This window comes from Pyrgilauda ruficollis, unplaced genomic scaffold (assembly GCF_017590135.1).
Source record: "Pyrgilauda ruficollis isolate IOZ18807 unplaced genomic scaffold, ASM1759013v1 scaffold10, whole genome shotgun sequence".
Lineage (NCBI taxonomy): Eukaryota > Metazoa > Chordata > Aves > Passeriformes > Passeridae > Pyrgilauda > Pyrgilauda ruficollis.
The window spans coordinates 17,180,150-17,206,687 of NW_024508101.1; the positions used below are offsets into that span (position 1 = coordinate 17,180,150).

At 37.9% G+C, this 26,538-nt stretch overlaps 2 protein-coding genes across 2 annotated transcripts in view; one reads left to right on the forward strand and one right to left on the reverse strand.

Annotated features, from left to right (window-relative positions):
- LOC121349408 (centromere protein P) overlaps positions 1 to 26,538 on the reverse strand; it is a 111,715-nt gene that overhangs the window by 40,908 nt on the left and 44,269 nt on the right. The window lies entirely within an intron of this gene.
- Positions 4,634 to 21,074, forward strand: ASPN (asporin). Its single transcript, XM_041459743.1, has 8 exons — positions 4,634 to 4,915; positions 10,201 to 10,471; positions 11,874 to 11,986; positions 14,809 to 15,022; positions 15,400 to 15,510; positions 17,915 to 18,008; positions 19,120 to 19,258; positions 19,838 to 21,074. The coding sequence occupies exons 2-8, from the start codon at positions 10,225 to 10,227 to the stop codon at positions 20,033 to 20,035; spliced, it is 1,116 nt and encodes a 371-aa protein (XP_041315677.1). The 5' UTR covers positions 4,634 to 4,915; positions 10,201 to 10,224; the 3' UTR covers positions 20,036 to 21,074.

Consider the following 26,538-nt stretch of genomic DNA (forward strand, 5'->3'; position numbering starts at 1 on the left):
ACAAAACACTTTATGGTATAGAAATGATTAAAGCAAATTTAATTGCTTTTTAAAAAATATCCACTGAAACAGAATATAGATTACATATTACCTACAATTTAAAATTAGCATAGTTATGGGAAAGTAATACTAAAACTGTTAGCTAAAAGTAAATCAGACTTTTTCAGAAGGCTCCCAGTTTCTTGGGAGTATTTAGAACTAGATCTAGCCCTGCCTGACAGATTTACTGCTTTTGTGTTGATGAGAAACAAATGAAGCCCTCCCAGGAAATTCCCACGGATAAAAACACTCATCTGAACACAGGCTGAGTTAATTAATATGACAGGGAACTCACTTCTTGAATCAGAGTATACCTTCCTTATTATTAGTAATGATACTAATGATTAGTAATGAAAGAAATGCTTTCATTTCTACTATTCCAAAGTGAAAAATTGTGTGTTTCAAAACTTGCAAACAAATTGAGTTTGGAGACCTTCCTAGAGACCTTGTTACTCTCTCCATCTACAAAACAGATGTGCTCAAAGTACACGCAAACATTACACACCCGAGTTCTTCATTAGACAAAGAAGTGAAAATTGTAGTTAATTACTGTCTCAGGAATGTGATATTCACTGTTTCCACTTCTAGCAATCAATCACAAACTGAGTTGAAGTCATCTTCTTTTGGGCCTTTGGATTTTTAATTAATATATAAATTACTTTTGTTGATAAGTAAAGTTCGGAAAAACGAATTCCAAATTAAATTATATTCTCTTTTCACTCTAATATGCTTTAAATATTTTTTTCTGGACTAGATGGCCACATTTCTTTTTTCTTAAAAATAACAACTCACTGGAACTTGATGACAGTCCCCACTGTAACTGTTGTCTTTCTGTTCTGAACAATAGGAATCTACCCAAAGGCTTTCTAAGAACATGAAATCATTTACATTCCATATCGTCCATCCTCATCGGTAAAACCTAAGGGAAAATGGGGGAAATTCAGCATTTGCAGGTGATCAAGATTTGGGGTTTTTTAAGGCATTGTTGAACTTTAGCAGAGTAAATGCTTGATCCCCTATGAGGAAATGTTGTTCTCAGTCCAGCTTGTATTCTGGAACAGAAAATTTTCCTTTAGAACTTATTGTTGGAGTGATTCAGTAGTTTGGCACTGGTTGCAGAGTTTTTGATTTTAACTACTGTTTGATTTTCCGTGAAAGAATGTCTAGTGTTTTCAATGTCTCTAAGGCAGATAAATACCCATATTGCATAAAAATGCCATGTCACATTATCCAAACCTGTGAGCAGCATCACAAGCACGACCGACAATTGACACCTACTGACATCCAAACTAATTTCAAGACCTTCAGTGATCAGGCAGAGCAGTTTCCTGATCCAGATTGGTGCACAAACCTTTCCACAGGACCAAGGAGAAGAGCGTCAAGGTGGGAATAAGCCAGGTGGGAGCTTCTGAAACTGGCATTCCCACACTGAGGAATTTGTATTAATCTGTAGCCTGAGACAGAACAAAGTTAACTGATGCTCCAGAGGCAACAGAAACTGTCTGCAAGGGTGAAAAACCCTTCAGGTGATGTTTTTCCTCTCCAGTCATTCCAGGTCAGCGCATCCTTGCATCCATAAAAGCCATGATGAGCCTGAGAATCCCCATGGATGTACAGACATTTACACTTGACTTTATGGCTCTTTTTGTACACAAGCTCTCAATATTGCAAGTTATGACCCGCCCTGCAATATTGCTGTGTTGCTAACAAACATCAGGGACTGAGGACTTTTACTGCAAAGGAAACTGTATTTTGATGCAGTTTTTAAGTCAGCTGCCAAAAACATGCTAAAAGCTATTAACAAGCAAAAGTTGATTCACGTGTGATGATAAAAAAATATTTTTAATATATTTATGTATAGATACTGAAGAATCAAAATGAACTACAAGAAGCTGAAGGGCAGATTTTGTATGCTCAGCTGGGTAAATGGTGTAGTCCAGCCTGAGAGGAGCCAAAATTTAGCTAAAACCAAAATATGTGACCGCACCGCACATGGAACGGTTGTGAGCACGAAATGAATATGTCATGTTATTAAAATGTGATGGGCAGGCTCCAAGGCAGCTTTGTGCAGTTGATGTTAGATTCATCACATTATGTAAACCACATTTATAAACAGTGCTAGAAAATGAAAAAGGACTTAGTTTGCTTTAGAATAACAAACGTATACAAGACTGGCTTAAAACAGAGATTGCAATGGTAGCACTAACCACATATGGCAGCATATGTTTGCTCTCTCAGACATATAAAAAAATGCAAAATACAGTCATTTTCAGAAAGAAATTAAAGGTAGCAGTTTGTGTCACTGATGAGATAATTTCAAATTGAAAACACCATCCAAATTCTTTTTCATCTGCATATTTCACCATAGTGAGACAGTATTCTGAACCACATATGTGTTGGATATACTTCTATTCTTTGCTCAAAAAAATCAATCTCCATTACTCATAAATGTTACATAAGTATTTTAAGGCAAGACAGAATTCTAATTTTCAACCAATTGTCTCATTGGTGGAAACAGAAATCACTAAAAAGTTCTGAGCAAACAGTCTGACCTTACATAATCTATTAGTTATTTAATCTTTGTTTGGAAAACATACCAACATTTGCTTGCAAAGAAAATAGCCTTAGACTACTATTTTAAGTATCTCTCTTCATTATAGCCCCAACAACATGAATTGAAAACCTGAAACATTGAAAACGTGCTGCAAATGTTTAAATGAACAGGCTAATAAAGTAGATTGAGAACCACTGGTTAAGTTTTAAGTACTGCTGTCAAGAGTAACATCTCAAGTTGAGAACTGAGTAGTCAAGGGACCTGAGAAGGTGATTTCTGGGCATTTTATCCTAGATTGCAATTATATTCACACCAAATACTGGATCCATGTCTTGAGATATTAAGCAGTTGCATTACAAGAACAGTATATGAGCTATATTTATTTCTACCCTACTAATACTATATAAGGGACAAAATTGATGGATAATCCAGTTAAAGGTAAGATTGTTATATTTTTTTCCAGATTCTACCACTTTTTGTGTCACCTTCATTATGTAATTGGCTATGACAAACTTCATACACAGAGGAATGTGTTCCTACCACCAGAAGCAACTAAAAAGAGAAAATAATAATAAAACCCCAGAGTGTTCATCCAAAATTGAGATGTTACTAAACCTCAAAAATAGTTTGCTGCAAAACCAGGGTGAGCTGAAACTGCTGATTCAACACTTTGCTACTGAATGAAGTGAAAAAAGAAACCAGTACATTTATATCACAACCCTCAGGCCCTGCTCTCTTCTATTGAACAGCCAAGAAAATGTTGGAGGGTTTTTTAAACAGCAATTTAATACTAATTTCCTCAAGTAAACCCATCCAAACCAAGCTATCCAAAACACAGGGGAGTGTTTGCTTAGGAAGCTTTGGTTTCTACAAGCAGGCAAGAGAATGCAGATATATGCAATTTGAGATTTCAAAAAAGCTTAAGATCATCCTTCAGATTTTTCTGTGGGAACGTGATTGCTCTTGAAACTGTAATTTTACTCCTTGGGAAAAGTGATAGGGAGACTCTTTATCGTGATCCATCTGTGCTACTGGAACTGGAACACGTCAAAAGCAATGCTGCAGGTAACACAAGTCTTGTCTTGGTTGATATCACAGCCCTAAAGTTTTAAGTTTTGGCATAGAATTTTTTTTTTATCTTAAGAAACTAACAGTAGAGAAAATAGCTATTATGCAACATACAGGCATTTTGCAAACAGCACATTACATGTATAACAACACCAACAACAAAAAAATCCCAAGTAAAATTTCCAGGCTTTTTTTTTTTTTCCAAAGCAAGATCAGACTTTTAACATAGAAAGCAGCTAATTAAAGAAACAGATGAAGTCAGATGTGCACAGAACTGGGTATAATGTACTGGAAATTTAAAGACACAAAGTACTTCCCTGACTATGAAACTTGCTTTAGGTAAACTTCATTAATTAAACATTTTTGAAGTTTACATAAACAGAGGCCTATGAAAGGTAAACAAAGAATAATCCAGTTTCTAAATATTGTGATGTGCTCGTCAGTACTAACTTTGTAACAGGGCACATTCTCAAAGACTTGATTTTAAACCCTCAACTTAAATCACAGAATACTGCAAATATTGTTTTTGTTTTCATTAATAGATATGCTTTATTTCCCACACACAAGACACAGAAATTAGTTATATTGATAAAAATCTGATCTACAGTTTACATTCTTGAATCACTGTTCCCAGCCAGACTGCTACCTCCTGAAAGCAGAGCTAAAATTTATACATAGCTGCACAATAAAGTCCTAATTTTCTAACTTTAGAAAGGTTTGGCAGCCTGCAGGTCACTGCAGGCTACTGGTTTACACTGCCACTGGCTGAAATTTTATGGTTCTGTTCAAGTCACACTTTAAAAAGAATAATGGCTAGTGAAATCATAAATAAGTGGGATTCCACAGCAGGAATGACCTGAAATGGACCTCACTGTACTTCCAATGGCCTGATGTCAACTATTATTAAACTACAGGTTTTATAAAGTCTTCCACTAGACGTCTAGAGTTAAGCCAGAAGTTTTGGCTCTAATACAGGCAGTGATGAAAAACATATGAGTGGTAACAAGTCGCCTTAATATCATTCTTCAGTACTAAGATGGGCTAATCTGAAGCAGCACTTTACTCTGGTATCACCCACGGTGCCAGAAGGATCAAGAAGCTTGCAAGTGGACTTTTTCTTTATATATGCTTTTCATTTCACAGAACTCACTCTAACTTCCTTTTTCCCTATTTTTTGGTAATATGAAATAACTGGACATAAGGACCTTAGGTGGATTATCCCAGTGCTTCTGGAAGAACTTCCAAACCTGCAAGGTATGTCCAGTTTGAATACCTATTCTATATAAACAGCAGCAAAGAGTTATGGTTGTCAGTCACTATGTGCAGATTAGTAATATCAGATAATTTAGAATTAGAAATACCACTTTTTAAATGGAACATTTGAAAATTTACTTGCAGCTGAAATACTTCTGTATTTACTATATGTGAGCTGAAAAACAAATAGAGCTGTAGTGAATTATTTAACTATCAAAGACTTGTCAGAAAAATGTTACAGTTGACCATAACACTTTTTCTCAGTTATAACCACCTATGAAAATCTACTCTACAACAACAGCAGCTCTTACAGTAACAACTCAGTATTAACTTTCTGTAATTTGGTATTCAGGTTGGTGGGGGGTTTCAAGTACATTTAAGCAAAGTAATTAAAAACAACCCAGGAAAGAATGAACTGTAGATGAACTACAACCTAAAAATCCTCATAGATCACTCAGTAACAAGAGTCAAGCAGCTCACCATAAAAAGCAAATGCTCTGTAAACACAACTTATTTTGTAAACATCCTCTTAATTATTACTGCTCAACTTCAATATTGGACTATTTCTGTCAACAGACATTTCTACAGTAATCTTACTAACAAAAACCCTTCCTCCAGTTTTATTTCAGTAATTTAAGTAAATCAATGGTGTAGATAAAGAGTTAAACAAACTCCTTTTATTTCTGGATTGGGACAATGACTAATAGAACCAGAACTATTTTTAAATATGGATTTCAAAACAGTTATGGTCTTGCCTTTCTTTGGACAAAATCTGTGCACAGAGCAATGATTTGTGTTATTAATGAACACAGGGACTTTTCTTTGCTTCTGCAAAGACCACCACTGGGTCATTTAAACATTTCCTTTTCAGAAACAATGCCATGGGAAATTTGTCTCTGTACATCGGTTACAGGAGTGATTTCTAAATATAATTTAGAGTCTTTTTAAGACTTCAAAACTTCATCTGTTAACTCCTTCGGTATCATAACTGATAAGACAGCAAAGTCCACGTTGCTGGACTGGCTTGCAGCTGCCATGCAATTCAGAGTTATTTGTTGTTGGGTCTCTTTATGCACTCTTCCCACGCTAACAACTCAACTTCTGTTCTCACTGAACGGCATTTTCGTCCCATAACTCATGTTTAGAACTTTCACATCACAGAAGTATGGGAATTTTCCACATAAAATATTAAGGGTTTTAATAATCCTAAATTATACTGTGACATCACCTGTATTTAACTACTTATAAATTATAACTAATAGCTTATAAATTATAACTAATAATTATAAAAGGTGCCTGTGTTCCATTTGCAGTTTGGCAATATGAGTTTGGGTATAGATGACCATGTTAGTGAGGATAAGTGTCTCCCAAACAACCAGTGCAGTGATCTTTGGACAGTTACACACCTCAGGAAAGCACCTTAGAGCATCTCTCCATGTGAAGTGCACTCTCCATATTCAGTCACCTCACCTTGAGGTGGCTCATGTTCCAGGGAGAAGGTGCTCAAAAAGCTTTTTGTGCTCAAGGATAAGAAGGATTGACATAGAGAAGGTACAGTGGAGCTTGAATTCACCACAGTCTTTGTCAAACTCATTCTCAATGTTCTGGTCTCTTAAAACAAGAATGGACAAAGCCAGGCTTTGTCCAAGTGACAACCAGCTGCTCAGGGGATTATTTAACAGAACACTTAAGCCTAACAGCTTGAATATGTCAGGAATGGTTCCCCCATTGCTCCTCCTTCCTTCTCTCTCCATTTAATGTTCCAGCCCTATCAACCAGTCTGTTCCACCCATTCTTTTGTGCTGGTTCTGGTACTCCAAACTGACTCAGTTTCTTCACTTGAAAAAAATACGATGGGGTTTTTTGTTGTTCACATTAGTTCTGTGCTGGTGTAGTGAGTTCAACCAGCTCAGAGAAGAGCCTGAAAGGAAGAGCTGGTACCAGAGCACTGGCAAGCAGCACCTGGGAGCACAGTCAGGCTCAGGTGGCAGCAGGGACCATTAGCACAGCTGTACCCGTACCTTCTGAAAGAGTATTTAATAAAATCTTCTTGACAGCATTTCATAAAATCTTCATGACAATATTTTCAGAAAAATCACTAGGATCTCAGATTTTAGGCTTTCTTTTAATTATCTTATTCTTGAAGTCTAAGCATGTAGAAAGTTTGAGTAAGTTCTTTGAGAAGCACTGCAGAGTCAGAGCATTTTTACAGAGTCATATCAGCATCTATTTGCTGGGAAACTCAAAACCTCAGGCAGGAAAGAACTATCCCCACACCTTCATAAAATTCAGCTCTTTAGGATCCATTCCTTGGCATTTCTTTGGCCTATGCAAACCTGGAGCCAAGCTTGATGATCATTCCTAACTACAAAGCCAATAATGATTTCTTAAGGGCAAGATGAGAAGATGAAGCAAGGACTTTTTTCTTTAAAATGAAAAATATCACAGCTCAGGTTTCCTTACATAAAGGGACTAGTTTTCAAGAGATTTAACTCACAGAACCAATATATGTCACCAGTGACACATTTCAACACTACTTTTCTAGGACTTTGTGAGCAACACATGTTTTTCAAGAGTTCAAATTGGCCACTACTCCAATTGCACCCTCAATCTTTTCCTAATTTTTGGCTATTTGAAAGGAAATATGCAATCCATTTGCTACAGATGCAAGTGTGGGAGCAGATTTTTAGGTTGTTTCATAAGAGAACCTCCTAGCACCAGACCCAAAAGAACATTTTAGGAACATGCATGCAAGTTTATCTTTTAGATCCAGTAAAACTACACAGCCAGTGCCTCTCACAAATTGAAGTCAGCAGGGACTCAGAAAGTCCATGTCCCAAGACATCATCACACTTGATATCCTGCATATGGAAATGGTGTCTCATCACTGATAGACCACTGGGCATTTTGGCACTTAGGACCTAAACTGCCAGGCAAGAACAGAGAGCCTGAGAGCTCATGTGTGGCAGCCCAGCCATTAAACCACTTGTCCAAGAACAGGGAGAAATTGGAAGTCTGAAAGGCTTCCAACTCCTCATCTCCTAACTGATGGTATGACTATAAGTAGTGAAGATTTTAGCTTTTTCCTGAAGCTGAAATAGAAGACTGAAAAGGCCAAATATTCCAAAGGTGCACAGCCAGATATGACAACAATTCTCTCCAAAAAAACAAACAGAGGTTCCACACCTTCTTCCCAGCACTGTTTATATTCAAAGAATTTTTCAAGGACAGATATTGTAAGGGATTGCAAGAACATCCACAAAATTCTTTCTAGGAGAATTGCAAGAGAACGTTATTATGAACACAAAGGAAAATATATGGGAAAAATACATGTAAAGATTCTTTCAAGAGAAAGAATCTTTTACCATCAGTAAAAGTACATGCCCTATCTGAAGGGGCACGCAACTGAAATATTATGGGAAATATTAAATTTAGATGTTGTTTACCTACAAGATACAAAGTACTTTGTGATTCTGATTTCAGGCATGTATTTGGAGGAAAGAAGTCACTGCATTCTTTTTATGTTATCTGAACACTGATAGCTTTCTTCTTTTTAAACTCCCTGAAATAGACACAGACACAGGAGCAGCAAGGTATGCAGGATATTTGCATTTAATGCTGTTATTAACCACCTACAATAAGCAGCAAAATGACTACATCAAAATGACTCTGCACAGAAAAAAGTGGTATAAACAAAACCTCATTTTGAATAAGCCAAGTCAAACCTTGGTACAAAGCAGAACACCCCTTTTCCTGCAGTGGAGGACCAATGACAAAATGCTTACATAAAGGCATTTTTCATCTCCAAGGAGATCAGCAAGGATTTAATTAGGTGATCAAACAAGAATTGACACCCTTTTAGTACTTCCTTAAAGAGGCCTACAATAGTCTAAATAGAAACATTTTTATAAACAGGACATGCACAATAAAATTTCCTGCAGCCCCTCTTGGTTTATGGAGTACATTTTTCATTTCCAAATGACTTCTGGAATTGGGATTTGAAGGGAAACAACATCAAGCTGAGGGATGAATCTACAACACTTTCTCAGAGTTTGTTGCATCTGTGGCAATTCTTACTATCTCCATTCTCCTCTGCACCTACTTTTGTAGGAGCAAGGAACAAAAAAACCAACAAACAGAAAAGCCCCAACCTATGTTGAAAAATTCACACACAAAACTATCAGATAGCTTTTCTTCTGGATGTAAATTAAGTCACTGATTTCCACTGACATGGATTTCTAACAGGCAAGTCCTTCTCAGAGAAAAGAGCCCCCTCAAAGAGAAGTCAAGAGAGAATTTGGTTTGTTCAGCCTGGAAAAGAGAAGTTTTGGGGGGACTGATTTGTGGCCTTCCAGTGCCTGAAGGAGCCAACAAGAAAGACAGAGAGGGACTTTTTACAAGAGCCTGGAGTGACAGGACAAGGGGAATGGCTTCACACTGGCAGGGAATAGGTTTAGATTATTGGGAAGAAAAGAGTGAGGGTGGGGAAGCCTTGACACAGGGTACCCAGAGAAGCTGTGAGTGCCCCTGGGTTCCTGGCAGTGCCCAAGGCCAGGCTGGATGGGGCTTGGAGCAGCCTGGGACAGTGGCAGGTGTCCCTGCCCATGGCAGGGGGTGGAATGAGATGATCTTTAAGGTCCCTTCCAAACTAAAGTGTTCTGCGATTCTACAACTCTGTGAGATGTGTTTGCACGCAGAGGGGAACTTCTGTCAATGGCAATAACAAACAAAGGACTGGAACATGGGAAAAGCTCAGGACTGAAAACTTCAGATCTGACTAGGAAGAGTTTAATTAAACTGTTTAGGGAGTTTAATACCGAGTGTTTAGGAAGTATCCCGCTGAGTGCATTTTATGCACTGCTAATCAAGTACTTCCCAATTTTATAAGCAATGCACATATGCCAATGTATCCCACTAAAAGTATTTTTTCATTGAGAGCAAATAAAATAAACCATATTCCAAGTTCTGGCAAAGTTTACTACAAAAATTCCACTTCAAAGTATGAAGCAAATGCTATTGCTTGTAAGCTAAACTAAAATGCTTTGATATTACATTAATGCCTAATGAATTTAAGTTAATATGTGTAATTTTATAGTATTAATTTATATTTAAAAGATTTTTTTAAATCTTTCATATACTAATTAAACCTCAATATTCACAACAGGTTCTTTTTCAGGACTAAATGGTGTGGCAGTGAGTGAAGTAAACAGTTCAATAGCTTCATTTGCTGTTCCTTATTCACTGATTCTGGTGTTCATTTTTTGTTTGTTTGTTCACTTTCCAAGATTGGTTATCCTGATTAAGAAGATATGAAAGAATATACACTCCTTCTCTTCTTGGCTTTGTGCTCTGCCAAATCTCTCACCGGTCCTTCATATTTTACACTGAAGAATATGATGCTCCAAGATATGGAAGACGACGACGATGATGACGATGACGACAATTCTCTATTTCCAACCACTGAACCCATTCTACCACTAATTCCTTTTGATCTGTTCCCAACATGCCCCTTTGGATGCCAGTGCTATGTGAGAGTTGTCCATTGCTCTGACCTAGGTAAGAATGAATTTGTGTGTTTGTTCTCCACTGGATTCTCCTTTCTAGGATTTTTCTTTTAAAGGATGAATTATTATCCAGGCACATAAATGAGATGCAAAGCATTCCCTCAGCTTAACATCCACCAAAGTGAGCATCACTGTTTAGCCAAAGGCAAATATGCTCCTGTCAGTGCTGCAGGTACATCCCAGTCCCTAAAAGTGAATTTATTATTCATTGTGCCACTTTCAATTAGTGCTAACTGAAGTTTTCCTATCATTCAAGGCAACCAAAGGACTGTTCTCCCACCACTAGCACAGTGATAATGACATTTGCCCTCATCACAGCCCTGCCACCTTCCTGAACTTCATCCTGGACTCCTTGTGTCTTAGAAACATTGTCCATACATGAATTGCTGGGGTTTTAAAAATGTGTTGTTATTATTAAGGAGTCAAAAACTTTTGCTGACAGCAGCAAATTGTGGTTAATGTATCTGGTCTACAGATTTCAAACCACTTTACATGAGTTCACACATAGAAAAATCCCACATTAATAGACTTCAGCTATAGATAACTGCAATCTATTAATTATAGTATAATTGTTAATAAATTGGACAGCATTTAATGCATCAGCATTTCCACTCAAAAGAAAGTTACTGTCCCTGTTGAGTCTTTTCTGCTGATTCAGGATCTCAGATGGCCTGAACTGCAGTGGGTTTGTAACTGAACAGCAAACTGGGTTGGGGGAATAATGCTACTGGTACTGATTTATGTTAATGACTTCTGGTACTGATTTCTGTTAATGATCTATGGTACTTGTAATGAGTTATGTTAATGACTTCTGGTACTGGTGCTGATTTGTGTTAATGACTTCTGGCACTGATACTGTGCTGGCAGTGGAGACCCTCCTCTGCCCACACCAAGAGGTTTCTCAGCCCTGCCATGACCTGAATGAACCCTCAGCAGTTGCCCCAGTGCCGTGGACAGGGCAGGGCAGAGGTCCAAGGGAGCACTAAGCAGAGACCCCTGAATCCACAGCCCTGCTCCTCAACAGGGAACCACTGCCCTGGATTCCTGAGGGATCCTTTCTCCAGGGACTAAACAGTTGCTCTGTAGGACAACCCATGCTCTCAGGATTATTTCACAGATGCCAAGAGTCCACAGTGAGCAGTCCCCATTAAGCTTTTATGGTCAGTGCAGAAGCAACTCCTCCCAAAACCAGGCACATGTTTGTGATACATTCTTACATCATTAGTTTTTCCCACTACCAAAAATTCTCTTCTATCCTTTGCTTTATGGCTGTTCATATTTTCTTCCACACCATATTCATTAACAATCTTACTGTGTTTTGATGTTTGGCAGTTAATTTCTTTGGACTTAAATACAGCACATAATGTTTCTGTTTATGTCACACACTTATGTAGGTTTGACATCAATTCCTCGCAATATCCCGCCAGATACTCGTATGATTGATCTTCAAAACAACAAAATCAAAGAGGTCAAGGAAAATGATCTCCAAGGACTCACATCACTTTATGTAAGCTTGCTATTTCCCAAGTTTCCCAGTTAGTTCGCAATTTGAAATATTTAGATACTTTAAAAATACAAATAGTATGTCCTTCTCCAATAATATAGATAAAAACAGTCTAATGTCTGCATGTTTGAGTGCTCCCACATAGTAAGAAGCAAATTCCTTTAAGTTGTAAGAACTACTTTCTACAATACCCAGAAAATGTACCATATAGATCTAACAAAAAAAAGATTTTTCAGTTCTTAGCATGCACAGAAACATTCCCTACATTTTAAAGGCTGCAAGACCTCCTTTTTATCTGCTTAGAGGGAAAATAGCAGAAAGAATTTAACCTCACAAACTTTAATCACCTTTTCTGAGGGTATTTTCGAAAGAACAGAACATACAGCTAACACATACAGCACTGAAACCAATGCTACAAACCCAGCTGACCTGAACAGAAAACAGAGAAACACTGAATTACTGGAAAAGTCAGGGGCTTTACTCCTAATTTGTTACCATGCTCAATTATGCACGTAGTGACAGGCTTTGAAACAAATATCACTGGCAACTGATAAATCTAGATGTTTACAGTATGCAATAATCCCTTTTATGATGAAAGGAAATGAGAGTCCCAGAGGGCTGGGAAGTAGATTAATTCTGCTTTAGAATATTTGTTTCTATTGGCTGTCTCTGTAGATCCAGTATGCAGATCTAGTTCCACCAACAAATACTGAACATTTTAAAATTTTCTCTATAAAATCCAAATCTGTTCCATAACTGACAGCAAATTAACTACATTCTATTCCCCATCAGAAAGACACAAGACACACAAACTAACATAAGGACCATTCCTAGCACATTAGGAAGAAATTCTTCCCTGTGACGGTGGGAAGGCCCTGGCACAGGGTGCCCAGAGCAGCTGTGGCTGCCCCTGGATCCCTGGCAGTGCCCAAGGCCAGGTTGGACAGGGCTTGGAGCAGCCTGGGATAGTGGCAGGTGTCCCTGCCCATGGCAGGGGGTGGCACTGGATGGTATTTAAGGTCCCTGCCAACCCAAAATAATTCTCCGATTCTATAAAACAAATCCTTTCAGTCATTTTTGGCTTCTGAGCAAGATCTGAAAATTTACCAGATCTAAGTGCTTATGAATGAGCTTGTTAATTATTATGGCCTAGGACAGGACAGAAAAAACAGGAACTATATAAATTCAGAGTTGGCAATGAAGCATTTCCTATTCTCTTGTCTCGTGTCTGGGTGCAGAATGGTCTTAGCAGCAAGCAAAAAGTAACTGCACAAACTGTGGTTTATATTCTGTGTAAAAGATCTACGAGTCTCTTATCTCCAACGACTGAGAAAGCCACTGGAATCCATCAGCAAGGCCCTGGCACAGGGTGCCCAGAGCAGCTGTGGCTGCCCCTGGATCCCTGGCAGTGCCCAAGGCCAGGTTGGACAGGGCTTGGAGCAGCCTGGGATAGTGGCAGGTGTCCCTGCCCATGGCAGGGGGTGGCACTGGATGGTATTTAAGGTCCCTGCCAACCCAAAATAATTCTCCGATTCTATAAAACAAATCCTTTCAGTCATTTTTGGCTTCTGAGCAAGATCTGAAAATTTACCAGATCTAAGTGCTTATGAATGAGCTTGTTAATTATTATGGCCTAGGACAGGACAGAAAAAACAGGAACTATATAAATTCAGAGTTGGCAACGAAGCATTTCCTATTCTCTTGTCTCGTGTCTGGGTGCAGAATGGTCTTAGCAGCAAGCAAAAAACCACAAACTGTGGTTTATATTCTGTGTAAAAGATCTACGAGTCTCTTATCTCCAACGACTGAGAAAGCCACTGGAATCCATCAGCAATCACATTAAAGACCAGAGTCACCATTTAATTATGTGATAGCTGAGCACACTCAGCTGCTTTGCTTTTCTCCTCGGTTCATTTGTGGCAAGGCCGAACAACATTTTCACTGAGAGCAAAGTTTACTTTGTACAGCTTGGCTCAGTCCTGGAGTCTGCTTAGCAAAGGCACAGATGGCAACTTGGATTAGGAAGGAGCATTTCCTGTTTATTTCCTTGAGCTAACCTCATTTTTTTCTGGGAAAAAATAATTCTTGTTTGCTCCACTTTTTTCCCCCCACACAATTCCTAAGAAGTGATGTGATGACTCCAAGAAATAAAAAAAGGAACAGAAATGAATAGCTTCAGTATGGAAATGCAGAGATGTGATTTGACACGCAAAATCATTTCAGATAGTGTGTATTTTGCTGTCAGTAATAACTCATTACAAGCTCTCTGATAATACATAGCAGTGAGGAAGAAGCAGCCCCTAAAAGACTCATGTACTGTACAGAAGAGAGAGACTGAAGTTTACAGGTGCTGGAAACACCAAATAAAACAAATTAATGTGTCATATACAGATACTAACATCTAAGAAACTCAGATTAAAAGGTTCACTTTTTTTTTGCAGCGTTATGTTAAAATAAAAGATGAGATTCTGAGTTTTGAGAATTTGTCTGCATTAAGGAACAATAGCAATGAAGTATACAACCCCCATACAATCCATAAAATATCTGAATATAAACATATTGTTTTGCCAATTCTCATGATCCATTGGCATCTTGTCAGCTCTGCCTTCTGGTTCATGCTCCAGCTTTCAGGTTCTTCTTTGTTTTCCATCATTGATTGAAATGTCCAAAGCACCTACAAAGTGCTGAAGTTTGGCAAGATGGAAAAATAAAATATTTTAAATACTTAAATGCTGAATTACATATCAAATCCATGACTTCAAATTCATAGTCATAACAGTCCTGGATAAAGAAAGCTTTCTAATTGCTCTTTTCTTCTCCTATAGGCACTGGCTTTGAACAACAATAAAATATACAAGATCCATCCCAAAGCCTTTCAACCAACAAAAAGGCTACGACGACTGTATTTGTCCCACAATCAACTGACAGAGATTCCAACAAATCTACCCAGAACTCTGGCAGAGCTCAGAATTCATGCTAATAAGGTTAAGAAAATCCCCAAGGATGTATTTAAAGGAATGAAGTCTCTACATGTTTTAGGTAAACCTGATTAAGTAGAACAGAAAATGTCTTTACCAAAAATAGAACATATTTTACATCATTTCCATTCAAACATTTCCCCAAGGCACAGTTTCCTCTTAAAGAGATATCCATGCTGTGGGAATACCCTCCTCAATTTAGTTTCTATGTGAAGTTGCTGCAAAGGTCAAGTTTTGGATGATCCTGCAAGCCAAGTAACACAGCCTTAATTCCCTGAGAGCTGTGACACCACTCAGAACAGACAATCAAAGCTAAACATTAATGAGTGCTTGGAATATCAGAAATAATAAATAAATTTCAATCAGCTCTTTGTTACTTAGTCTAACCTACACAAAATTCCAATGCCATAAATGCTTTTCTTTTTCCCCCTCGGGCAGAAATGAGTGCAAATCCTCTTAACAATGATGGAATAGAGCCAGGGGCTTTCGAAGGGGTAAACATCTACCACATACGAATTGCAGAGGCCAAGTTAACTTCAATTCCTAAAGGTAGGTCTGCTTTCCCTTTTCTAATTTACTTATACCAGCACACTCCTTAATAAAATGCTTTAACATCTGAAAGATTATTAAATTCATAAATTGTTTTGTATTCTCATTACTACCAGACCACCTCCTACCTTTTCTTTTTGAACTTTATATCCAGTTGCCCATCCCAGAAGAGTTCATGCACAAACAGCACAACCACAGTGCACACCCATCTCCCACCTTCTCCGTCAGCACATCCACTCCTCTCACAGAATGTCCAGACACTTGTCTCAGGAGCAACAATACAAAGAAATTCCTAATTTGATGTCACTTCACATCTTTCACATGTCAGCTTCTCAAAAATCCTCATAGAGAAAGGATAAACTCCCCAATATTTGATCAGGGATATAAGGGATGCAAAATTCCCACTTCCTTTAGGGATTTAAAATGTAACTCCAAAATGTCTAAATTTAATTTTTAATATTTCTCATCACACTGCACCTCAAATACAATGTTCAATATAGTTTTGCTAAGTAAAACTTAATTTTAATATTTAATTAAAATCACCAGAACACAATACAAAATCAAATCACTTTTTCATGTTAAAAATCCCCAACCTTGTAATTTGGAAGTAAAAATAAATTAAAACACTAATTTGACAAATCACTGACCTCCACACACACAAATGTAGCATAAAAGAGTTCAGTACTCCACTTCCTTTTTCTGCAGGTCAGCATGGTATTGAACCAAACTCTCATGACTTCCAACCACTCAAAACTGCCAGCTAAGAGAAAAAGGAAGGAAACAAAGCAAAACACTGTGTTCTATGCTCTAACTCACAGGGAAACAATGTTAGCCCCTGTATTTATTTCTGATCATTCAGATAAAGAACTTGTTTCTTATTAATCTCTTCCTGTATGCATATATATACATATATGTGTACATAGAGATATACAGAAGAGAAGAAGAGAACACTGAAAAAAACCTCAACAATAATCAAAATAATTCACCCCAACTGTTTAGGTAACTTTAAAATCAGAAAGCCTCTGTTTGTGTAACAAAAAAAAAACAAAAAACAACCAAAGCCAACCAACCCAAAACAATCTAGTATCAGCTCCTGCCACTTAGCACAAAAAGAATCCCAACATAAATCATTCCAATTTTGTCTTTGTTATAGAGAAATCTCCTATAAAGACACACAGCATGAGGTCCAAAATGTGGTGTCAGATACATAAACAAACCAAACCAAACAGGATTTCACGGTGAACTCCTTCACCACAAATTAAACTGAATTTGTAGATGCTTCTCTTTGCAAATGCTACAACGGCACAAAAGTTTTAAAAAGACAAAGCTTATAAAAGGTACTAAAAATGCGCAGGGGACAGGTGAGTGCCTCCTCTCTGGATATTGTCACTCAGGCACCCGGAACTGCGGGCTGGAACACAAACTGGAACAGAGCCCAAACAAACAAACTTAGAGCAAGCGGAATAAAGGCGGGCTGGAAGCAGCCACGTCCCTGCAGAGCGGGAGCAGCGCCCTGCCAGCCGCAGAGGGCAGCGGGAGCCGCTCCGCTCCGTGCGGGGCATCCACACGGCCTCGGGAACCGAGCCAGCACCAGAGAACAGCTCCAGGCTGCGATGAGCTCCCCGTGTCCTAAGAGGATGCTGTGGAAAGATTCGCCACCTCCTGGTCCATTCACCAGTCTGGATTTAGAATTTTTGGAAATGCGAGAGCAAATATTCTGGCATGGGAAAGAGCTATCAAATAGCACAAATCTGCTTAGAGTACTTCAAAACCTTTCCTTCCAGTCACATCCTAGCAGCTGTGGCAGCATAACTGCTACATCACGTAGAAAAAAATTACAGATCCTCAAAAAACTGTCCCTGGTTCCACAGGCTTTGACTACAGACTTAGAGAAACGCACAGAACACAGGATCAACATCTTTGACAAAGTAACCATGACAGCTGTTATAAAGAAAGGTAGAAAAAGGACCAAATTTTGGAACTCTTATATCTCTCAATTAGCATATGTCTTTCCGCAGCTTTTAAGTTATTATTTTAAATGAAATTATATTGGTGATTTTATTCATTAACATACTTATATGTAATATAATTACATTATATATAATTTTTATATAGATATTACATATCACTTATATATGTAATATATCATATATTATAGATATAATAGATATTACATATATACATATATATTACACATACACATTTTATTTTTATATATATATGTGTAATATAATTACATATACTCCTTTACATATACTCCGATTTCTTTGATGCAGACAATCTCCCCAAGATTCTTCTAACCCAATTCTAAACACAAAAGAAAGAAACTTTTTGGAACATAATAAATGTTTCAACAAAAAATAAGCTGACTTGGTTTTTTCACACTGTGTGTTTTTTCCATCAGATTTGCCCTCCAGTCTCCTGGAGCTTCACTTAGATGACAATAAGATCACAGGAATTGAAGTTGAGGATTTTAACCGTTACAAAGACCTACAAAGGTAAAATTCCCAGGCTGAATCCCTTTATTTGTTAAAATGTCATGCCCAACAAGATCGCATATTTGATACTTCTCTTGTTAATGAGAGGAAAAAAAATTATAGGTGTTTTATTGAGAATTGCTCTAAGACCCAGCTTTAAAACCAAAACACACCCCTAAACCCACACATTAGTCTTGCTATTACATGTTTTGCCAACAGTCTGCAACAGAAAAGTAGAATAAGAACAAAATATAACTATCCTAAGTTCTTCTAATTCTTAAAAAATTATTCTTGTAAATACAGCAGATGGTGAAGGAAACAACAGCTTTCAAATGCAATGAGGTTTAAAAAAGACCTCTGTGCTTCTGAAGAATGTATCACTGAAATAGGAGAGAAGGAAGTTCTCTCTGTAAGAAGCTCAGTTAAGAACTCTGAAAATATGGCTGAGGAGGACTGGATTTGGTAACAGAAATTACTGAACTGCCTTTAGATACCAAATTCAGTTTCTGAAGCAATCAGGAAAGAATGGAGAAAACGGGCTGGCAGGATGGGCAGAAAGAGCAATTCTGAATGACCTGAGGCTCCAGCTTCTGAATCCCCTCCCGAGCAAAGCAGGCTAAAGCCTTAGAGCAAAAAATATAAGGAAAAGCTGGAAACAGGATAGAAGGTTGTCCTGCTTAGTAAAAAACTTTTATATTTAAAAAAAAAAAGCTATACATTAAAAATACCTTTCTAGACAAGACTTGCCATTTGGTTATTTATTAGAACTTATTACAGTGACTACACTTTGCAGCTGTACTACTTGGTAAAATTACATGATTAATCTCACAAGCAGCTTGATGTTTATAATTTAAACACTTGCCACTATAATTACAAAAACTGCATGTAAAGCAGAACAATTCCTTACATCAGATAACTGAAAACAGCTGTGAGCAAATCTTTAGGTGGAGTTTAAATTATGTTAGGTCAATGGTGATTTTTTCCTACCAAAAGTAAGATTTCATCATCTTCCCCCAGTTATTTTCTCCCCCTGTGTATTTCAATGTTAGAAAAAGAAAAAAAAAAAAGGCTCTTTAACGCTGTTGTGAATCTCAATAAGTCTTTAACTAAATGTTCCTTGTACTATTTTTAGGCTAGGCCTTGGCAATAATAAAATCAAAGAAGTGGAAAATGGAAGTTTTGCCAACATCCCAAGTATACGTGAAATCCACCTGGAAAAAAACAAGCTGAAGAAGGTTCCTCCTGGATTACCCGACCTGAAATACCTGCAGGTGATACACTGAACTTAGCAGGCAGCTCTGGGAGTTCTGAGTTGTTTGACTTTCCCACTGTCAAACTGATTAGGTCACAACCAAATAGCATAATTAACTGACACACATATTTTGCCATGACTCTCCTACTAGGAGAGCCTGAAATCATAGAAGCTTATAAAAGAAATAAAATCAAATTGAACAAATCAAATTTCCTAGGAACACTTCCTAGGAAAGGAAAAAAAGGACAAGAAACTCCTACACTCAAAAAATGTTTCCAGAAATGAGAATATAATACTGCATCATTACAATTTTTACTACAAGAGAATATAAAATTGCATTTTAGAACCAAGTTCCCTTAGAATAGAGTCCAGTTATTCTAAAAACACACTGACAAAATGCCATACCACTTTTCTGTGTGGCAGAGACTGGGGCAGAAGGAAGACTTTTTAAAAAAGATTTAATACAAGTGTTAAGCTCTTGTTACTCTCAAAGTCTGCATGGAACTGATGTTTTAGCAAACATCAGTCACCTACATGCTAAGGAATATTTTCCCCATTTTCATTCAGCTCCTGTATTTTTCTGCTCCTGTCGCTGCAGGTGGTCTTCCTTCATTCCAACCACATTGCCAAGCTGGGAGTGAACGATTTCTGTCCGACAGGACGAAGGAAGAAGAAAGCCCTGTACAGCGGCATCAGCCTCTTCAACAACCCTGTCAAGTACTGGGAGGTCCAGCCTTCCACCTTCCGCTGCATTTTAGCCAGGAACAGTGTTCAACTTGGCAACTTCCTCAAGTGAGACCCAAGTTGGTTGTTTCAAAGAGCAACTTGTCCAAATCAGTTTTACAATACTTGAAATTTGCAGAAAAATGCTGATTTAACGCTATTTAACCGTTTACAAAGTATTTGCTATTTTGGAGGTAATTAATTAGAAACAATATGTTAAGTAGGATCCATTGTAGTATTTGACAATGTTCAACCTACATTTGAATAATTTAAACAAAAGTCTTTATAGCTTACAGAAGCACTCTTAGAAGTGGAACTGGAAACTGTACTTGATGTTTCCTATTATAGATGTTAAATGCCTTCCTTAAATCACATTGTTTGGACATATTCTTTCTTTCAAATAAATCCTAAAAATCACTTTTCCCACAGTTAGGAAAAAGAGACCTAGGTTGTCTCCCAGAAAGTATTATAAGAAAAGTTGCAAAACCAAAAATTACCAGACTTCAAGGGCAATTCCTTGTGCCATTTTTGATAATGAGCAAAGATGCAATAAAAAGCTATGATATTGTCAGGTAGCTGTCTCTAAGCTAGAATATAGTCTTACAATCTTTTAAGTGAGATAAAGACAAGTTTCATATTGTGAACAGACAAAAAGTCTTTAAAAGTTGTTGGTAATTTTTCCTTTCAACCTTAAGAAGAAAATGTCCTTCAATGTTCTGCTATTGATAGAATTGGATGCAGTCTGAACATTAAAAGTAGGATTCAAGATTTATCATACGCTTCAAGCTTAATAGGAATGACTATTAAACTCCCTTTAGGCCAGCACAAACATTTTTCTTTTATCTACAATAACTGTAATCATGTTTTTCACTTTATTCTTTTCCTCTTTATATTTTGACATCACACGGGTTAAGGATCCCTCCTTAATGGAAGTACCTTAAAATTGCCAAAACCAAGCAGCTGGAACTCGCCTGCCCTGCCTTCCTGTGCAGGGCAGCACACAGAACTCTCAATACTGACAGTACTGTATAAAATGGATATTTCAGATATCTATTTAGTGTATATTTGCTATTGGGATTCAAAATAAATTAAATAAACGTACAGAATACCTACATGTATATGTGTATACTTTATTACATAGTTGCTCACATCAACATGTTCTGAGATTATAACCAAGCACCTTTGTGACTCTTCTCTCGACAATTCCTCTAGTGCTCCTTTTTCCAAATCTACAGAGCTTACAGGTCATTTATCCCTGCTGGTTTGCACAAAGTTCAAAATCCAAGACTTTGGGAAATGGCACAGACTCGTAGAAGAAAATACTACAAAGAACTCAATTCCCAATCTCTCATCCCTCCTACCACCCTCCTAAGTACACGATGCAATCAGCATCAAGTCTAATATCTGAATTCTTTTCATCTGCTTGGTCTCCTGGTAGTTAATATTTTGTTAGTATCACTCTGCTGCTGAAACACAAAACTATGCGAAGAGAGAAGGCAGAGCAGACCAGGGGAGGCCTTTACTGAAGAACAATATTTGCAAACAGAAATTCTGTAACACACTTCAAAGCAGAATGAAAACAAAAGACTAAACAACACAAAACCTGAAATCTGCTGATGACCGAGCATCTTTCTATTCCTGGCTTCTGGAGATGTTTCTAAGGAGTGCATTTCCTAGCAAATACCAACATTCCCTTAAGGACATACTCCCCTGCCTTAGAGTACCATAAACAACTCATAACCCCATGCAATGTTAGTAAATACAATAGATAACAGAAAAAATCATTACATTTCTATGAATCACTGGTTTATATCCTGCTATACTAGTTACATCATTTCAGCAATGTCAACAACACCAGCAGAAAAGCTGATTCCAATTCTGTAGCTTAACTGAAAGAACAAACTCACAATGTTGTGTAGTACATTATTCTACACAATTCACTGGTAAGGCTTACAAGGAAACACAGAGAATGCAAATATTTTCTTATCTAACTGTGGTTAATGCAATGGACAACAGGAAGTGCATCCTTGTGCTCTCTAAGCCTATCAATTCTATACAGGTACTTGTGTAAGAGTTTTACCAAATTTAAGTCTGCTATTGAAATCCTACTATAATGGCAAAGCTTTGTAAAAATATAGTAAAGTCCTAAGAGGTAGAAAACCATATAGTCTTGATCTTATTCTTCCAGGGCCTTTAAAACTCTCTTGCCTTCTCACTCTTTCCTCCAGCCATGCATCCAGATTGAGAAACTCTTTTTCCAGTCAGCACCCATGGATGCATAGAATTCACAGAGGAAACTGCAGCACTACTTTTGAAGAAACTACCTCTACTCTCACTCTTAATAAATAATCACCAAACAATTTTATCAACTGCTTAGGTTTGCACCATCCTCCAGGCAAATGAGAAGAAAAATTAATAAGATACAAAAAGTTTAAAGAATAAAAGATACTACTAAATGATTATTTCAACTTCCACCATCAGCTGTGGCAAATATACACAATGTAAATCAAAATATATCTTTAATAAAACACATTTTCTTTCACATCCTCTAGGTGCTTTCTCCTGCTGCTAGATTGAGTTAAAGAAGACGAAGAAGTGTTTGTTTTATTTCCTTTTCCAGTATTAATAGTGTCTTCCTGCTCTGCCCAGGATGAAACCTGCAGGAATTCAGTGTATTAGACAACTGCTAGAAGTGTCAGTAAGGAAAAGAGGACAGATGGACAGAGAAGGAGCACAGCTTTTGGATCTCACTGCCTGATCTTAAGAACAAAGGGTTGCAAATTCCTAAAAGCAGAGTGAAGTTTGGGCTGGATGAGCAGGCAGTGAGGTGGACTGAAAATGGGCTGGAAGGCAGTGAGTGCAGAGAGGCCACGTGGTGAATTCCAGCTGGAGGTCAGGAAGTGCCAGTGCACCCCAGGGTCAGTGCTGGCTCCAGCTCTGCTTCCAGCTTCATTATCCATCTGGATGTCAGGGCAGATCACCCTCACAAGGTCACTGGTGACTGATATGTGACTCTCTGGGGTTATGCTGCTGGAGAAATGGCCAGCAGGAGCTCATGCAGTTCATCTTAGGGAAGCCCAAAATCTTTTCCCTAGTGAGGGATAACCCCATGCACTGGTGGCTGATGGCTGACCTGGAAAGCAGGAAAGGAATCTGTGGGTCCTGGTGGACAAACTGAACATAAGCCAGCAATGTGTCCTTGTGGAAGGATGGCTCACAGTACCCTGGGCTGCTTTAAAGGAATGAGGACAACTCTTCATTCCCAGTGTTGTTGTCACTAAGTTATTATTCCAAGAGCTAAGAAGCTCCAGAAGTCTGGATTCCTAAGGATTTGAGTCGTGCAAGTCTCAGGTCCCTGCAGCTGCTCACACCACAGCACCTCTCTGCTGCCAAAGGCCCGAGGCAGCCGTGTGCCAAGGGGTCACTCACAGCTCTGTCCTCTCCTGCCTTCCATCTGCTCCTAGGCAGCATTTGGAGCTGTCCCTTCCCAGCTGAAAGACCTCTCTGGAGCACTTTCCCCAGCCCAGATGCTTCCACGAGCTAATAACAAGCACATAAATATTTTTCTGTATCCTGTATGGAAATTGGTTATAATTGGTAATAAGGATTAAAAGATACTAAGTGAAATAAATGACAAAGATAAAAGGTTCTTTTCTTTAAAAAAATCAAGAAGGGAAAGTTTGGCTATTTTAAATATAATGGAAATTTCCAAAAAGTTTCATGAGTATCCCATTAGGAATTCCTGCACCTGCATTTCCCAAAAGTGAGTGAAATGACTCAGACCAGAGCAGTTGAAAAACATAAACTAAGAAGTGCAATTTTTAACCCTTCATATCTGTTTGCTAAAGCAGCAAAGTATCTCAGCTCCCTAAACCAGGTTGTACATAGAAAATCTGATATGTGTTAACTGTTAAGCAATTTTAGAATAATTTAATGTAGTCTCAAAAAACCATTTACCCATGTCCTAAAAAGAAATTGCTGTTATCTCTTGAAGATACTCATTCCATATTCATTCAATTGCCAGTTAAAATATTGTACTATTTATCCAGAAAACAGTGGTACACTGGATACACTGGTACACTGCAACAGACAAAATAAACACTAATATTTTCATTTCATTTTGATCAGAATTTAACAGCAGCATGATAATACAAGCAGTACTAAACTAAAAATAATGAAATTGTGTTCTGAAGGCTCTTTTTTCCCCCTCATTCTCTATGTTTAGAATTTAACATTGCTTCTTGGGCTTGTGTTGGGACTTTTTCCCTCCTTTCTGGGGAGACTAGAGATTTGAGAACAAAGCTGCTAATAGGAAACATATGGAAAAGTTCTGGAGTAAATGAAAATCTGACTTGAATTCCAAATGCCACGTATCACATACCACGGTCTAAATTATCTGCTAAGATAAATGCAAGATTTACCCTCCATACTCAGTGAATCACATGAGATGGAAGACAAGGTTACGTATTAAATAAACAAAACCAGACTTGCATGATATTTAAGAGACTTCCAGAACAAATCAATATTTTGAAGCAAGTTGGGATGTTTCTCAAAGCCCATGTGAGCCAGTAAAAAAGACTGGCTCAATGGAACATGCTGCCTTGCTGCAGTTTTTCATATAAAATATGAACATCCCTACACAAGTGAGCAGTCAGGCTCTGGATTTAACCACTGTGCTGCTGTGGTTGCAGTGGGAAGCCCACAGAGCCAGGTTTTCCTATGCATGAACACTTTCCTGTCCCAAATCCCTGTCCAGGGGAAATGTGACAATGGTGAGACTTCTGGCACAGCAGCACTGGGGACTCAGTTTTGATGAGAACCTCACGCATTTCCACAGGCAGCCAAGCCTTGCCCCAAACTCCCTGTGCAGCAGCAGGGAATTTAACAATTCTGGATGTACCAGAGTAACCACACATACAGAGAGCCCCTGGAGAAGTGATTCACACACCTGGTTCACTCCATGTGTGCTACCCATCAGCTGCACAAAGGTTTCTATCAGAATCAGGCAGAAACACGGAAATCAACAGTTTCTCCTCACAATTACATTTGCAGGAATTATTACAGTGTTACAATCTCTGCTAAGAATGGAAAAAATCTCAAGCTGTCAGGCTGCCAGAGGATGGAAAATTTCCAGAGGGACAGAGAGGGAGCAAGTCACAGACACAAGCATGGACTTGCCTCTTAATTCTTCAGCTGGTGTTATTTCCAAAAGCTCTTTAAACATAAAGACCAATGAAAATATTTTTCTTCCAGAAACACTCTTCACAGAACACTAACTCCTTTGTGGAAAAAAACCCCAAACCCGGCCTGTCATTCTAAAAGACAGTATTTTACCAAAATTTATACCTTATTTAGGCCACCAAGAACATCCAGTCACCATTATTATCCTTCTGTCAGCTCTATCTTGTCCTCTTCCTATTCTCCAGGGCAAAACAAGGAACAGACTGAATGAGGGAGTCACAAGTCGGTAAAAAGGGCCTAATTTTTGGCATGAAGAAACCACTTTTGTATTAATCTCATGAGAAGATGTCCAGATTCAGGAAGTGACAGAATAATCTAGTATTCTGCAAGAATAATAAAAGCAACTGTCTATACTCATTTCTCCAACAGCAATACTGTGATGCAGCTTAATTATTACTTGCTTAAGAAAAATTTAGTGATTAATACCTAGAAATTAATAACTTCAGGAAAGCTTACTTGGCTTTTTGGAATGCATATTTTTCACTTATAGTTTAAGCTAATACATTCAGTTTCTATTTAGATGTTACCCTCCTGTAAATTAATATTACTGGTGTCTTATACTTCCTCAGACACTAGATTTTACAAGGAAAAAGACTTTTAACTTAACTCCTTTAAAAAAATTACTAACATAGAAAAAGAAAGCCAGATAGCTTTCAGAAAAACAGCAAAATTAAATGTCAGTACAAAAGTAGAACATTTTACCCCCACAGTCCCTGACTGCATACTGCTGTCCTTTAATAGGAACCAGCAGGATCATCATGTAATAGGATGAATTTTGAGATGAAAGAATCAGGGTAGTTTTAGGAGCTATTTTCCATGCAAGCACCTACCTAAGCTGGGCAGTTAATGATCTTTCTGATAAACTATGCTCCTGTACATTGGCCTGTAAATTTGAGATATTTGATATGAAGATAAAATCTGTTGTGATGCCACACGGAAGAAAACTCGCACCCAAAAGCACTTTCTTAACCAACATGCCAAGAGATCCCTTGTTTTCCCTGTCAGGACCACAGCTAATAATTAGCATTTATAAACCCACAACCTTTTGTTTCAGAAAAGTAGAAACTAAGTCTCATCTAAACCCAATCTTCAATATCCTTCTTATTGCTTTCCTCTAATAGATGGAAGAAAAAAAGTAGTCACCCTTTATAAAAGCCCTTTATCATTATTTATGATAAAGTCACAAACAAAGTGAGTATTTTAAAAATATAAAATGTTTCTTACCATAAACTACCTACAACTCTTGGTGCTGTTTTCCTTGAGCGCGTTCCATTGGAGCACACATGTGTAAGGCAATATTTCATTACTCCTGTTTCAGGAATGCTTTGCCTTAGC